Source organism: Lingula anatina, chromosome 1, assembly GCF_051362555.1.
Source record: "Lingula anatina isolate TDL-2025a chromosome 1, LinAna3.0, whole genome shotgun sequence".
In the NCBI taxonomy this organism is placed as follows: Eukaryota; Metazoa; Brachiopoda; class Lingulata; order Lingulida; family Lingulidae; genus Lingula; species Lingula anatina.
The window spans coordinates 58645020-58659794 of NC_141767.1; the positions used below are offsets into that span (position 1 = coordinate 58645020).

At 35.8% G+C, this 14775-nt stretch overlaps 1 protein-coding gene across 5 annotated transcripts in view; it reads left to right on the forward strand.

Annotated features, from left to right (window-relative positions):
* The window catches only part of LOC106166397 (uncharacterized), a 23020-nt gene extending 8458 nt beyond the window's left edge, over window positions 1–14562 (forward strand). The window contains exons 4-12 of one of the 5 annotated variants that reach the window (XM_087001096.1): window positions 6701–7063; window positions 7264–7422; window positions 7772–7855; window positions 8094–8197; window positions 8533–8643; window positions 11119–11205; window positions 11564–11637; window positions 11777–11875; window positions 12103–14562. In XM_087001096.1, the coding sequence (XP_086857222.1) occupies window positions 6701–7063; window positions 7264–7422; window positions 7772–7855; window positions 8094–8197; window positions 8533–8643; window positions 11119–11205; window positions 11564–11637; window positions 11777–11875; window positions 12103–12175 (1154 nt within the window). In that variant the 3' untranslated portion in view covers window positions 12176–14562. The other 4 variants (XM_087001097.1, XR_015331928.1, XM_087001098.1 and 1 more) reach the window with 4 other exon arrangements.
* Window positions 14563–14775: the final 213 nt, after the last annotated feature.

Consider the following 14775-nt stretch of genomic DNA (forward strand, 5'->3'; position numbering starts at 1 on the left):
CTCTTTAACTAATATGAAAATTGCCTCCTGGTCTCTCTCGGATTGCGAACGATCTCTCGCTGAAAATTTGAAATTTTCCTTTTTGTCAATCAGCTTTGTCAGTTGCCGTGCCTATGAAGGTCCGGAAGGTGTCCCCTTTCACAAATTGGCCTGTAGTTTGCTTAGTGTTTTGTACCGCATGAAGGTCACTCTTGTCACTGCTGCATACGGCGTGGAATGTGTATCTTAAGGTTCATAGAAACATTTTATTGTGTTTTGTAAGCTTTAGGAAGTAGTTTCGTCGTGACTGAATATCAGCGTACACTACAAAGTAGTGCCATTCATCTGTGACGCATCATAAAAGCTAGGTACGTCAAATTACTCTAAGAAAATTTCTTACAACGTCCACGGCTGTCCCGACAAGCCAAGATGTCATTTAAAAAAAAAGTCGCAAGCCGTCTAGCCGTCTTTGAAAATATAGGCCGTCCGGTGATGTCAGTGGCCGTCCAAATGACGGCTGGACGGTTCGCTGGGAAAAGCCTTGCTCATAAGGGTATATTTATTTAACTAGGGGCTTACTGACATCACCCAGCTTACATGCGGGTGCATGCCTCCCAAAATTATATTAAAGGATAAAATTGTAATATATCTAAGTATAATTGTTTGTAAATTTTGTAAAAATTGCCCATGCCACCCCGTTAGTTTGGAGGGTTAAGCTGGATCAAGTCCGTGTCAAAATTCTTTGAAACTTTGCAGGAAAAATCAATCTTCCTTTGTTTCTCTGGCTCCTTGTTTATCCCGATGATCAGATTTATCTAGTGCCCCCAGGTCTGCTGGAGCAGCTCTTTGAAATAATACACAGGTAGATTTTTATCTGAGATAAATATCGCGTTCGATACACTCAAGACAAAAGCTACCTGTGAGATGAAGGGCACTTTACCCTCTAATTAAGAGGTAAAGCAAGTTCCAGCTAGATGGACGATTAAGATCGGACTTCAGATGGTAACTAGTATTGTTTACCTCAGTTCTGTGAAAGCTAACGAGAAGGGTGTCAGAACAATGGTGCATATATAAATTATACAGAGAATTTGTACATTCAGGTGACATTAACTTATAATCGACGTGGATTTTCGATAATATTCCTTGAAAAGTACACTAGATTTATAGAGAATAATATCATGGTTGGCCAAAAAATTATATACGCACAGTGTATCCGTGCGTATGTCTGGTTACGCCCCTGTCGCAAACCAGCAAACCATATCCTGCTGACTACATGAAAATTGCCTTCTAGCATGGACAAAAAGTCCAAGCTTCTATGCTTGCTCGGATCGCTGACGATCTCTTGCTGACGAATATAGTAACGAAGTCCCTTGAACTAGTGTGGAAATTGGCTTATTATCACGCTCAGATCGCTCACTATCTCCCATTGACGATCTTCCAGTCCCTTGAACGAATATAAAAACTGCCTTTTCGGTTTACTCTAGATTACCTATCTCTCGCGTTTGTTTGAAGATGACAAAAGAAGATGACAAAAACGGCCCTGCCCCCCCCCCCCCCGCCCCCCCCCCAAACCTAGTGTATTTGATCGCAGACAACAATCAGCGGTCATCTTGGTCGCAGCGCACGACGGAGAGAGACCGTAATACACAGATCGGCTGCCGTGGCGAAGGCTACCTGTGCGCCGCACATACCGATCTGCGGTCGTAGTGGCCTCCCCGCACGGAGGAGAGGCCGTAGTGCCGAGGCCGGCTTCTGCAGGGAAGGCTACGTATGCGTCGGAGACACCGACCCGCAAACGGCGAGATGAGGACGCATTCGCGCGTAAAGTTCCGCCCGACTTTAACGGTAAAGGCAACGAACCTGGTCGCGGAAGACACTTATCGCAGATGAAGGCTACCTGCACGTGCGCCATAGACACTGATCGGCTGTCGTCTCGGTTTCAGTGCACGGAAAGGAGCAACGGTAACACTAAGCTTCCATAGTAAAGGTTATCTGGCCGTGGCAGACGCTAATCGTCGGCCGTCTCTCCCTCCGTCCACTCCCGTTCTGAGCGCCAGGATCGTTTTTGAAAAACGACACTAGTTTCTGGCTGCCAGAATCGCTTTTGAAAAACGACACTACTGATGACGATGCTGTTTTGCGGCCCTAGACAAGAGTACCGCTCTATCTATGGGCCATACACAAAGATCGGGTGAAAGTACGTGTATACCTTTGGTCGCAATTATCGACACTCACACATCATGCATTATGGTAACTCTAAATAGATCGTCGGGAGAAGATAACAGAATGTCTAGCGACGAACAGACAACTTCCGGTCAAAATTGACAGAATTCCATGAAATTCGAACTTTCAGGAGTTCTGAGCACCTCCTTTTCATGAATTTCGGCCAGAACGATCTTTTCCCAAATTTAATTATTTTTTACTGTTCGAAATTCATGGCACATTACCGTAGTTATCTCATGGGGAAGTATTCAAGTGGGTCGGCCATATTTGACCCTCACAGTGTTTGACCTTCATTTGAATTAGCACAGGCCAATTTGGCCAGTGAGTTTTGAAAGTTGCAGGCCAAATTGAAAATGTACAAGCCAGACTTTGGCCTTTTTTATTAAGAAGTTACAAGCCAAATATTCAAAGTGCAGGCAATGTGTAATGACTGATGATTGAGATGTTATCAGGTACCAATGCTGCATAGTTGGTTATAAGTCATATGCCAGGGTTGGAAACTCCTCCTAAAATTCAACCAGACAGCAGGACAGGTTACTCTTGAAAGTTACCTGTCCTACCATAAACCAACCTGTCCTCATAAAATCGAGAGAATTATGATAATAATGTGCATGTATGACTAAATTTAATAATTCAAGACATTTTTGAATGTTGTTTTCTTTCAAACTTCATAAATAAAACTCATAATACCAGTGCTGTCTTGATACCAAAGAATCAAATTTATTTTTATATTCAGTTATGGTCTGACCCCCCACCCATACATCATGGATTGCAAAAAAAAAAAAAAAAAAAAAAAAAAAAAAAAAAAAAAAATAATAATAATAATAAAATAAATAAATAAAATAAAATAAAATAATAAATATATATATGCACCATGCCAAATATCTATTAATACAAAATTATAGCAAAACCATTTGACAGAAACAAAATGCACCACAGTCAATACAGTCAGTACTGAAGAACAAGTATTTTAATTTAACTGAAGTATCTACATCACTGCAAATTTTCATGAAAGGAGCATTAAAATTCAAAACTGAACTATCAAATCATTGGCATGGTAAGCAGTAGCAGCTTGCAAGTAAAACAGTATCAGTTTGGTGAATAAAATTGATGAATGTCAACTGCAAGTCACAGTGCCTGTCCTGATATATGAAAACCTCACTTGACCAAAGATCAAGTCATTCTGTTTGAATCTTCAAAATGTTAATTGAAAAAAAAAAAAACTGCATTTACTCATGAGATTTTTGCTAAATGAATTCCTTTAATCATCTCCACCAGATTCACTGTAGTCATTATCATCCCTCTCTTCCATATCTGAAAATCCGACTCGTAGCCCGAGTCAATAGATTTTGATGGTTGCTCACTTGGCACCTGAACGCTGGTGCCCTCCCTTTTACCCTGCTCCACATCAACAATAATCTCCTCAAAGTGGTCAACAGCAGATTTGGGCTTGCATCTTTCCATGAAAGTTGGCCTTCTTGCCCCAGTGCTCCACTGAGTTTTTGCTGGTTTGGGGACAAGTTCTTGAATTGTGCTTGAATGTAGCTGGATTGACATTAGCAGAATCATAGATTATGCTTTCAACTTGTTTTTATATCGATTCTTGATTATTTTCAACTGGGAAAACCCACGTTCACACTCTGCTGTATCAGCAAGTGTGAAAAAAAGCATACGTTTGGATTTCCTTCATCATAAGGCATTTTAACTAGTACTATACAAAAATTTTTTTCAGTATTTAATAAAAATCTTTCTCCAATAAATTTACTGCATATTTTACCTGACTTAAATGGGTTACAAATGCCTGGTGACATTGGTAATATGATAAAGAAGACAATGTGGCAAACTAATGTAGCGTACATTTGAAATTTCTACGTCTTTAGAAGCACCGACATGCAACGAAAGTTTCTTGGCCTTCCTGAAAAAAAACATGAAAAGCGACCAGCGACGGAGGTCCGTAAAGACTACGACCAAAATAAGAGGCAGCGGACGATTGTTCCAAGTTGGAAAGCAGAGTTTAGTTGGCTGATATGTAACGAAAACCGTCAAATTTTATATCCTTTTATACCCGTTTATGGCCCGCTTTTGTCAAGGAAGAAATTTAACCGGTATAAAAATGGACCCTTCGTTAAAGGATGCAAAAATTTAAGGCATCGTGAATTTACGCTACATTAGCTCACCATATTGTCTTCTTTATCATATTACCGATGTTACCTTGCATTTGATTGGCTTATTGCAGCGAATCTTCCCGCGACAAAAGTCGAGAGTAAGTCATTTAATGACATATCACTGACCTATATTCCTATATTTGGAATGTTCACGTGACTTATTGGTTTATCGCAGTGAAATTTTCCCGCGGTAAAAGTCGGAAGTACTCGATGTAATGACGTATCATTGACCTATTTTCCTATATTCAGAATGCTCATGTGATTTATATTGTAAACACTTATATATAAGTAAATGTGTGAATCTCAAAATCAAGAAAGACGCGATGTTTCACGCTCAGATCTACTGACGACTTCAAAGTGCGGCCCGACCACAGGACGGTCTCCAAATTAATTTTACCCGTCCTCCATGAAATTAGACCGTCAAGGACGTTGGGACGGGCGGTTATTTCCAACTCTGCATATGCAAATAAAGATAAAATTTAAAACTGTTTTGGTCAATTGTTTAACTCATTTTAGGCTCTAAAAGCACTTGTTACAAGATAAATATTAAAATGAGCTTTAATTAAATATTATTAATATTACAACTAAACTCATGTGATATTAAGGGTGAACTCTGTAGGTCGCTCTGACGGAGATGAAATTGGTGAATAGCTGTAAAGCTAATGAGATTGTTAAAATTTCAATTGTATCCGAGGTGAAATATAATTCGTTATATTGCATTACTGAATGGTATTGTATTGTATTAGCGCAATGTAGGTAATTCAAGTTCTCTAACCCTAAACACATTGCTAATCTTCGCGCATTTGAAAACCTTTTTGCTCTGCTCGGAAAAAGATTTTAGAGAATGTCAAAAACATGCTTTGGGTTAGCATCAGTTCGTTTCTGCTTTGATTTTGTTTACTCATCACTTCGCGCAAACGAAGGCTAGGGGCTTTCAAAATTGACAGTGAGACTGTGAATGCTTCATTACAGAATTCCTCAACATCAACCAATCACGATTATTACTTATGAGAGTGATAATGAGGTTAGCAGTTAGGGGAGTTCCCTGAACTTCCCCGTAAATGTTGGCATGTCAATCGGACTTCTATTGAGTCTAAATTTTGCCGATACACTAATATAGAAAGTTGACATAAATATACTCGCCAAAATGGCGACTAGCATCATAAATTTCACATGCCAGATTGCTGGCGAGTGCGAGTGTCAAACGCTGCCCTCAGACTAGTTGGTCCCCTATTCTGTATGGGGCCTAATATTGTATCAAAATTGAAGGAATCCCTATTTTGGCCACTGCTGCCTAAGTGAACTTCCATGGGCCTGAAGACCTTTGCTAGTCACATTTTCTGCATGTTCATGATGATTTTATTAATACCACCAGCGTGTACACTGGCAGTACTTATGGTTTTAGTCCCAGCCTGTATCGTACGGCTCTGTCTGCTCCGCCAGCTCCGCAGGGTGGCATGGGATACAAGTCACCGTTACCGCTTCTCCTCCTAGACCGCATGGGCCTGTGTGCCCATCTCTTGGATTTGGATCACATATAATCTCAACTTAAACCCCCCGGTTTTTTGTCTCAGTCGGTGCATTTGCCTGGGCGTGACGCTTGTTGAAACGCACACTTGTCAAAAATTTTGAAAATGCAATGCTAAATATCTCTCAAACTGAAGGAATTGTGGGAAAAATTAGTATAGAAGTCTGACCCAAAGTCATATGTTGAGATTCCAAATGTGCCCTTAGATTTAACCTTTGGCCCTTATTTCAAGGTCAAAGGGGCCAAATTTTTCTAAAAATGGGAATTTTTTGCAAAAATTTTCAGGAACAACACAGACCTAAGCACTCATATTATGGCGAGGGGATACAATTAGGGACTCCCTTCATCTTTGGGAGTTTGGGGTCAATCAGTGCATTTTCATGGGAGAAGCACCCATTAGCATGCTGAAACTGAAAACTCTCCCTAATTCTGGAACCATAAATGCTAGAGTCCTCTTGTATATTGCATTTTGTAGAGCTTGTCAAGCACAATTCTGGAAGTGGTGTCCATTTTTTGTTTGCGATATGGTTTAGGAATTGCGCTATATCAAAACGCACAACTTAGCAATATTCAATGGTGAAAATAAAATGTGAAATACTCCTAAAGGTAGCAGAAATACACCATAGTTACTATTGAACTTGAATAGGAAGTCATATACTGGCAATCTAACTTTGACCATGAAATGGATTATCAGAGGCTCAAAGTTTGTATATTGCTGTACCTATTACTTTGTTAGTCATGGTGTTTGAACTGTGTTTAATTAGCATCTTTAATGTTCCTCATGAATGTCATTTTTTATTTATAGCTAGTCCTATGTCCATATCAACCTCCTCAGAGAAATCCCTTGCTGAAGAAATATGGGATGCTGAGCACCCCCAACCAAGTGACCGTACCCCTCTTCAGACACCGGAGACTTTTTCCCCCAACCTCCCCTTTTCTGATGAAGGAGAAGAAGAGTATGAAGAAAATCCCCACTTCTTTCAAAGAGACAGAGCACTTACAGATGATATGCATTTGAAATTCAATACTACATCTGCAAATAACAAGGCATTTCTGAGTTTTGACAATGTTTACCTGATGGAAGACTCATCACCAGAAGAGAAACCAAGAAAGAAACCAGCATCTCCGACTCAAAGATTGGGAAAGATGCCAGGTGTGGAGTCAAAAGGTAGTGTGAACAGTCAGAACATGTACACTCTAAATTGATATTTGGTGCACTTTTTTTCTGCGCAATGCCTGAACATTTGTCAGCTTTGCTGCCTTTTTTCCTGTATGGTGTCTGTATGGTGTCTGTATATTTGCCAGCTTTGCTGTCAAGTATTATTATATATATATATTTACCAACAATTAATGAGACTTTTATTTTAGGTGCAATATCGAGAAGCAGCTCATGTTTAAGTGACTTGTGCATAGAATCAACTCATAGGGGAGCTCACAAGTTTATACCTAGGCATAGTGATGAAATTGCAGTGGAGATTGGAGACCCCATATATGTAGAGGAAGAAGCAGATGACTTATGGTGTCATGGTATGTACACATTTCATCCACATTGCTGGAAAGCTTTTTTTAAGGCATTTTCTGGAGTTCTATAATGAATGTTGCAATGTTTAATACACTTGTCATTCATACTTTTGGTGTAAAAATGGTGTAATGGAAACAAGGCTGTTTAGCAAGTAAGTTTGGTTTTAATTTTTTTTGCACCAAAAGCTATCAGATTTTGAAGTTTTTTAATTTGATTATTTAGTGTGTGTGTGTGTGTGTGTGTGTGTGTGTGTGTGTGTGTGTGTGTGTGTGTGTGTGTGTGTGTGTGTGTGTGTGTGTGTGTGTGTGATAATAAAAGTGATTAAGATTATTTCACTTTATTTCACTTTTCCAGCTGTAAATCTCAGAACTGGAAAAAGAGGCATTTTTCCATCAGCATATGTTTATGAAAAGAATCTCTTTCATGATGAGGAAACGGGTGAGTTCATTTGTTATATCTTATTGCCAATCTTTACTGAACCTGAGCTTCAGAGATAACTTGAAACAAACCTCTGCAGTATAGCATGCCCTTACTTGAAATGGCAAGGGTATGCTATAGTGTTTCAAGTTATCTCTCAAGATCAGGGTGGCCAAAACTTGCTTTTAAACTAGTTTTATTTTTACTAATTTTGTAAGATAAATGATTATTATTTTGAATCCTTCAATTTCTATTACAGAGGAAGATAAGAACAGAGTTGATAAATTCATGCTGTATTTTCTGGGTTCCATCGAAGTGAATTTCCACAAGGGTCATGATGTTTTGTGCCAAGCAATACATAAGGTAATCAGATGAAGCATTTATCAAATTGCAAATTATTTTTGATAGCTAACTTGTGTGTAGATCATGTAGATCATGTAGATCATCTTCTTTTTGTGTTTTTTATGTTTAATATTTTCTTACTTGTGTTTATTCGGTATAGAATTTGGGTAATTTGAGATAAAGCATGATAATTTGTCTTCTAAAATTTATTATTATTATTATTATTATTATTATTATTATTATTATTATTATTATTATTATTATTATTATGTGAATGATTTAAAAATTAGTAAGGAAGGGCTTTGATAAATCAAATGTGTCTGTTATAAATTCTACTGTATATTTTGGGGTTTCAGGTAGCTTTGACCAGAAGAATGACTTTGAACACAACACCACCTCCTCAGTGTAGATTGGAAATTAGTTCATTTGGAATTAAAATGATTGTCAAAACAAAGTCAAAAGATAAGGTAAGTATTTATTGAAAGATATTTAGTTTGATTTTAGGATATTCAAAATAATTTTCAAGATTAATGACTGTCAGCAGACATATCTCTTGCTTTTCATTTATGTAGAGAAAAAGGCTTTATTTGTTGTACAAGATATAAATTAGTGTCTGAAGGTGTTTGAATGAAGTTTAGTCAAAAAAGTTAATTTCGTATTAGCTATGCATGTCATCTCTCATTTGATACCATTCAGTTCATCCCATATCTCCCCACTTTAATTATGTGCATAATGTCATAGATTTTCCCACTATTTAGGCTACATGTATGATCCATTCCTAAGACACATTTTACCTTTACTTTATGAAAAGTACGTAAAAATGTTTAACCATTTTAAACTGGTAAGAATAATGATGAAAGAGCATGTTGTTTGAGATGTGACAAATATCCTTGCAAAAACAGTTTTTTAAATACAGGGACAGTAAATGGGGTTTACGTGACAAATACAACAAGCATGTTTCCTCTGTTCCTCACAATTTTTTTGAGTAGTTAAAATTCTATCACATTCCACCTTCAAAGTGCCCAGTAGCTTAACATAATCAAGACCTACTTTTTATACTTGGTTGAGAAAACAGTTATGTTCATCCCTTGCGGATTGTAATTTAAGCATGGATAATAATTTCATAATCAAGAAAAATATTTAATAATACTTTTGAGATATAAATAAAGAATATATAAAATGATCAAGAGGAACATTTAAGGCAAAACATCTCATGTACTGTCCCTTTTATAAATGTGGTTAGATAATTGGAATTTTTTTAATGCGCAAAGGGAAGATTGCTGGTTATATTGAACTGTTTGAGACTAATGGGGAACATGGGTTTATATGGACATTGATAGTGTTTGCATCAGTTCCTTAACTGGTGATGGCAGTAACAGGAATCGGTATTATTAGCATTCTAATGAAATTTTAGAATAATGCATTGGTATGTTTGGCATGAAAGTGTTTTTTTTTTCTTATTTTTGTGAAAACAGCCATTTGAAAATGTTTATGTACATGCTCATTTGTGTCTGTACATATAGCTGTCACATGCATCTGTTGTCGACATGGCCATCTTTGCCATCGCTGTCCAGTGATAACATGATAAGTAGAAAACCTTTGTATCTTTTGTCTTCAAACTTCTGGAACTGATGAATATTTTTGAAATATAGGTCGAGTTTGAAAATCAGCATGATCAAGCCAATTTTTTCAAAAGTGATGCTGTTTTTTGCTTTTTTTCAGCATATATGCAATACTGATAACACATTTCAAGGAAAAATGATAGACCTATTGTGTCTTGAAACTCAGAGGAGTGATCAGTCTTGCTGAAATACAGGTTGAGTTCAAGAATCAGCTTGATTGGACCATTTTTACCTCTGCCAAGGAGGTTGTTTTTACCCCTGTTTGTTTGTCTGTCTGTCTGTCTGTTTGTCATCAACATAACTCAAAAAGTTATAGATGAATTTCGATGGTATTTTCAGGGTAGGTCAGAAATGGGTTAACTTAGAAATGATTAGTTTTTGGTGGTGATCTGGATCAATAATCAGTCAATAATCAAAAAACAAAAAACTAAGTTATGGACCGATTTTGATGAAATTTTCAGGAACTGTCAGAAGTGGGCCAAGGAACAGATGATTAGTTTTTGGTGGTGATATGGATCAATAATCAATAATAAAAAAACTAAATCATTTTAGAATGAAAATTTAAGGGTGAAACAGCATTGGGTGGAGACTTTGCTGCCTTGGTGGAGGTCTACACTCTCGGAGTGCTTTTCTAGTTACAAAAGTTAAGCCCCTTTTCCTCTATTTTTTGGCAAATTATGTGAAATCCGTATTATTTTTTGCTTTGAAACGTACAGGATCAATGTAAAGGAATAATGTTCATTTCAAGTTCAAAATTTATCTTGATTGGTTTAGTTTTGTTGAAGTTATGCCTTTTTTGATGTAAGTGGTTACTCCTCAGATCCAGTTCTTAGGCATTTTTCATTTTTCTCATTCTGATTTTTTCAAGTGTGAATTTGAACTTTCATGGGCCTGAAGCCTTAAGGTAGTTACACAATTTACTAACATCTGTATTGCCTATTGTGCATAATTGTATTTTCCCCCCATGATTTTGTTATAAATTGTAATTTTCAACAAAAAATTAAGAACTTTTGTTTACTGCATTATGTGGAGTTTGTCAAGCACAACACTGGAGGTGGTGTCTTTTTTTTTTCATACGATGTGCTTACTCCAAGCGGTGTTACAATACCTGGAGGTGGTATCGCCTCTTTGTTCCACTAGTTTTTAATAGATTTCTTGAATCTTATCACAGATGAACTATGTTTAAGAAATAAAGATAATTCACATAAAAAAAGACTTTCAAAAGAATTCATCACTTTTTGTTATTTCATTACAGCGATCTGAATGTTGCCTATAAATTTGTATCCACAAAAGAAGTCATCATTTAAGATTTGATTTCAGGCCAAGGAAAAAGAATCTCTTTCTTCTTCCCTCTCAAGCCTTAGAAGTTCTTTCAGGAAGAAACTTGGGAAGGTGTTGGGAAATAAGGTGCATGGTCCTTGCTTTGGTTTGGCTTGCTTTTCATTTAATTCAGAATTTTGTTCTACCCTCATTATGGTGTTTGCATTTTAGTCTTAAGTGTGCATCAAGATGGTTTTGTTCTCGGCATGGTAATTCATGTTGATTATTAGGTGAACACTTTTGTATGTTTGTTATTGATTAGATTAATAGTAAGATTTGATATGTTTTCTTTAGTAAAAAGAAATAAAAGCATATTTATTATAAATATAATTACTTCTCCAAATTTTTTATTACTGAATGATGTTTTGTACAAGGTAGATGAAGTTTATGCTTGTTTAACATTATATCTTGCACTTCCCACAAAATAACTTTTTTTTGTATCTAGGACAAGTCAGGAAATGCCCATTTTTTCTCATTGAAGAATGTCTCATTCTGTGGATTTCATCCAAAGAACCAAAAGTAAGTGTTGTGTGTGTAGTATTCCAGTTTTCTGTGGTCACATCAAAACCTATACTCTTGAGGAACATCATTAAATATAAAACTTAATAATGTATTTAGATATGTAGAATGATCCCCATACTTTTCCCCCCATTTATAGGTATTTTGGGTTTATCACCAAGCACCCGACAGAAGGTCGCTTTGCTTGCCATGTCTACATTGGTGAGACGTCAACAAAACCAGTCGCAGAAGCTGTTGGGTAACGTTGAATTTTATGCAAAATTATTTGGCCTTTTAACATGTATATCAACAATGACAAAAATAAATTAATAGACTTTTTAATATATATTTTAAGGGATTTAAATACTTTTTACTATTTTGCACATGGAGGCAGAGCAATGTGTACATGTACGTTAGTATTTACAGGTCTTTAAGTGTCTGCTGTGTAATAGTGCAATACACAAAATATAATTGTCTCTTTTGCAGGGATGCCTTCAAGAGATTTTACCAGGAATATATGGCTTATTCACACCCTACAGAAGATATTTATTTAGAATGAAATGATAAATTGATCAACTGGAACTTCATGGCCCATAAGGAAGATATGGACCTTTTATCAAACTTTTAAGTAGCCACGTTCCCTCTCCCTCTCCCCCAAGCTTGAACTAAGGCATGAATAGTTGCATTACCTCTTTCAAGAATGTCTATAAAATGTTGTTGTTGAATTATCATTTGATTTACCTTGAACTCAGTGTTATATTCAGTTTGTGTAAGAACAATAGGCGGAGTTTACTTTTCACGGGTAGGATATAATTGTACCACAACATTTTCTCATAAACGCAGTGTATTCCTATAATTTACTTTTACAAAGAGAGTCAACAGGCATCTATTTACTTTTGCAAAGAGAATCAACAGGCATCTGCTTGTTGCTTACATTTTCAATTTCTTTAATCAAGTGATATACATCTCTGGACAAATTTGAAATGAACACAAAACTTAAAGTCAGTGCTCAAAAACCTCTATTTATACCATGAAACAGTTGTTAATTAGTTGCTTTAAATTTTTAATAAAATTTAAAATGAAATGAAGTTGCCCTTCATTGTAAGGATACTATTTAAGGTAGTGTTGCTTATGTTTTTCTGTTGCACATTTGGAGCAAATTTGCCTTGAAACTCGCATATACATATCCCTAATATTTTGTTGGAAAATACTCTTTTAAAGCATCACAGATAAAAAAAAATTATGAATAGTAAAAGTTATTAAAAAATAACATATCATAGTGTAGAGAGATGTTTGCAGTGCATTATAAAGCATTCATCTGTTGAATATAAAGACTTATTGTATGATGGTTATATGATACTTTAATGCATTTTCCTTTCTTTCATTAGGTCTTGGTATGTCTATTACTGATTTTTTATAGTGAGCAATTTATCATGAATCATGAAAGTACAGTTCCTTATGTTTAGGCTTATTTCACATGCAAATCCTCTTGGTTGATCTGCATATCATTTTTTCTGAAATATTTTACCATTTTACACAATTTGGTGGCTTTTAGTCACTTTTTTCCATATAAAAACATGATATTATAACATTCTCTTAAACAAGGTTTGTTCCATATATTATGGAGAGTCCATTTTTTATTTATATTTTAACAACTGCTTACTACACATGGTGTTTGGTTACTTATGTGCAAATCTTGCCAATATTAAATATTTATTTATGAAGTGGTAATTACTTGTCTTTCAACATAATTGTATAATTCTTTATCAAATTTAATATATAAGAATTTAATATTTACACTTCAAATTATGATATGTGATATAGAAGCAAACAAAGAGTGAATATTAATCACATAATGGACACTCGCCTACAGATTGTATGAACACCAAGGTGATATATATATATATCCAACAAACTTCATCAAGAAACAACAAATTGTTGCCTTTGTAGTGTTCCATGTAAGTGCAGTTCAATGCCTGTAGATGTAGGCCCCCTCCTTGATCCCTCTATAGAACCAATCGTCCTTCATGTCAAAAGAATAGTGTAGTCCTTGAGAGGTCTAAATATGGCAGAATCAAACATACTCCCATGGCTTGGAAGTCTGTGTTGTGTCATCCTGTTCTTAAGAGATTTTGTTTCATGACAACTTGTGTATAATGTATCATCTACAAACTGGGGAGAACATCCGCTCAGTTTCCAAACATTCCAGAGCTCACGAGTGTCCAACATGTGATTACATTTTCATTCTTTGCACAGCTGGATCACTCAAATATATACACCCAAAGGTTATATTATAGCATAATAATTAATTTTAACTGGAAAAAAAATTAAAACATGCAAATTTGGATTGTGTTTTTGTGTCAGATGGGGAAGTACCAGACATCTCAGATATTATACAGACTTGCAACAGATTCAACTTAGAGTATTTATTTTGTTAGTCCTTTCAATATAGTTTTACAACTCATTTAACAAACATTTATCGTTTTAGCAGTTTTATTTTTAGAAATGATCAACGTGTTGTGCCAAAGACTTAAGTGTTTACTTATATTTACAATTGTTATCAATTTAACTTACGTTTATCTCTGTATTACTAAATGGTGCTCTCTCTATAATCTGTAACTTACATATAAGTCTTTCTTAGTTTTGCATGGTTTATCATGATAAAATTAACTTTTTTTTACTGCTTAATAGCATTAGCATAGACATTCCATGTATAGCTATTAATTCTAACTAAGATTTTATGGTACACCTTGAAGGCAACAACCTGAAGAAAGGTATGACAATGTATGCAATGTTAATAAATCAGTCTGTGTTAGGTAGAAGTTCAAGGTGTGCAGGTTGTAAAGTATGCTGCTTTCTGAAATAAGTCAAACAGAGTAATAGAAAGGGTGAATGCATGGAATTGACAAAATACATCATGGAATAAAATATCATTCACAACCGCCATCTTGTTGCTTTGTTTTTTGTTGGTTGACTCAAAGAAGTTTTCAAAGGATTTTTCTTCGTTAGAATTAGGCAAACTGTTTGTTATCTACAACATAGGACATCAAAGTACCATAAAAACAGGAAAAGTCCATTGGTATTGGATGCAATTAAAGCATTCATGTGGTGTTCATGACAAATTGAACTAGCTCTTTTCGTTTCATAGGTGGAAAGAAT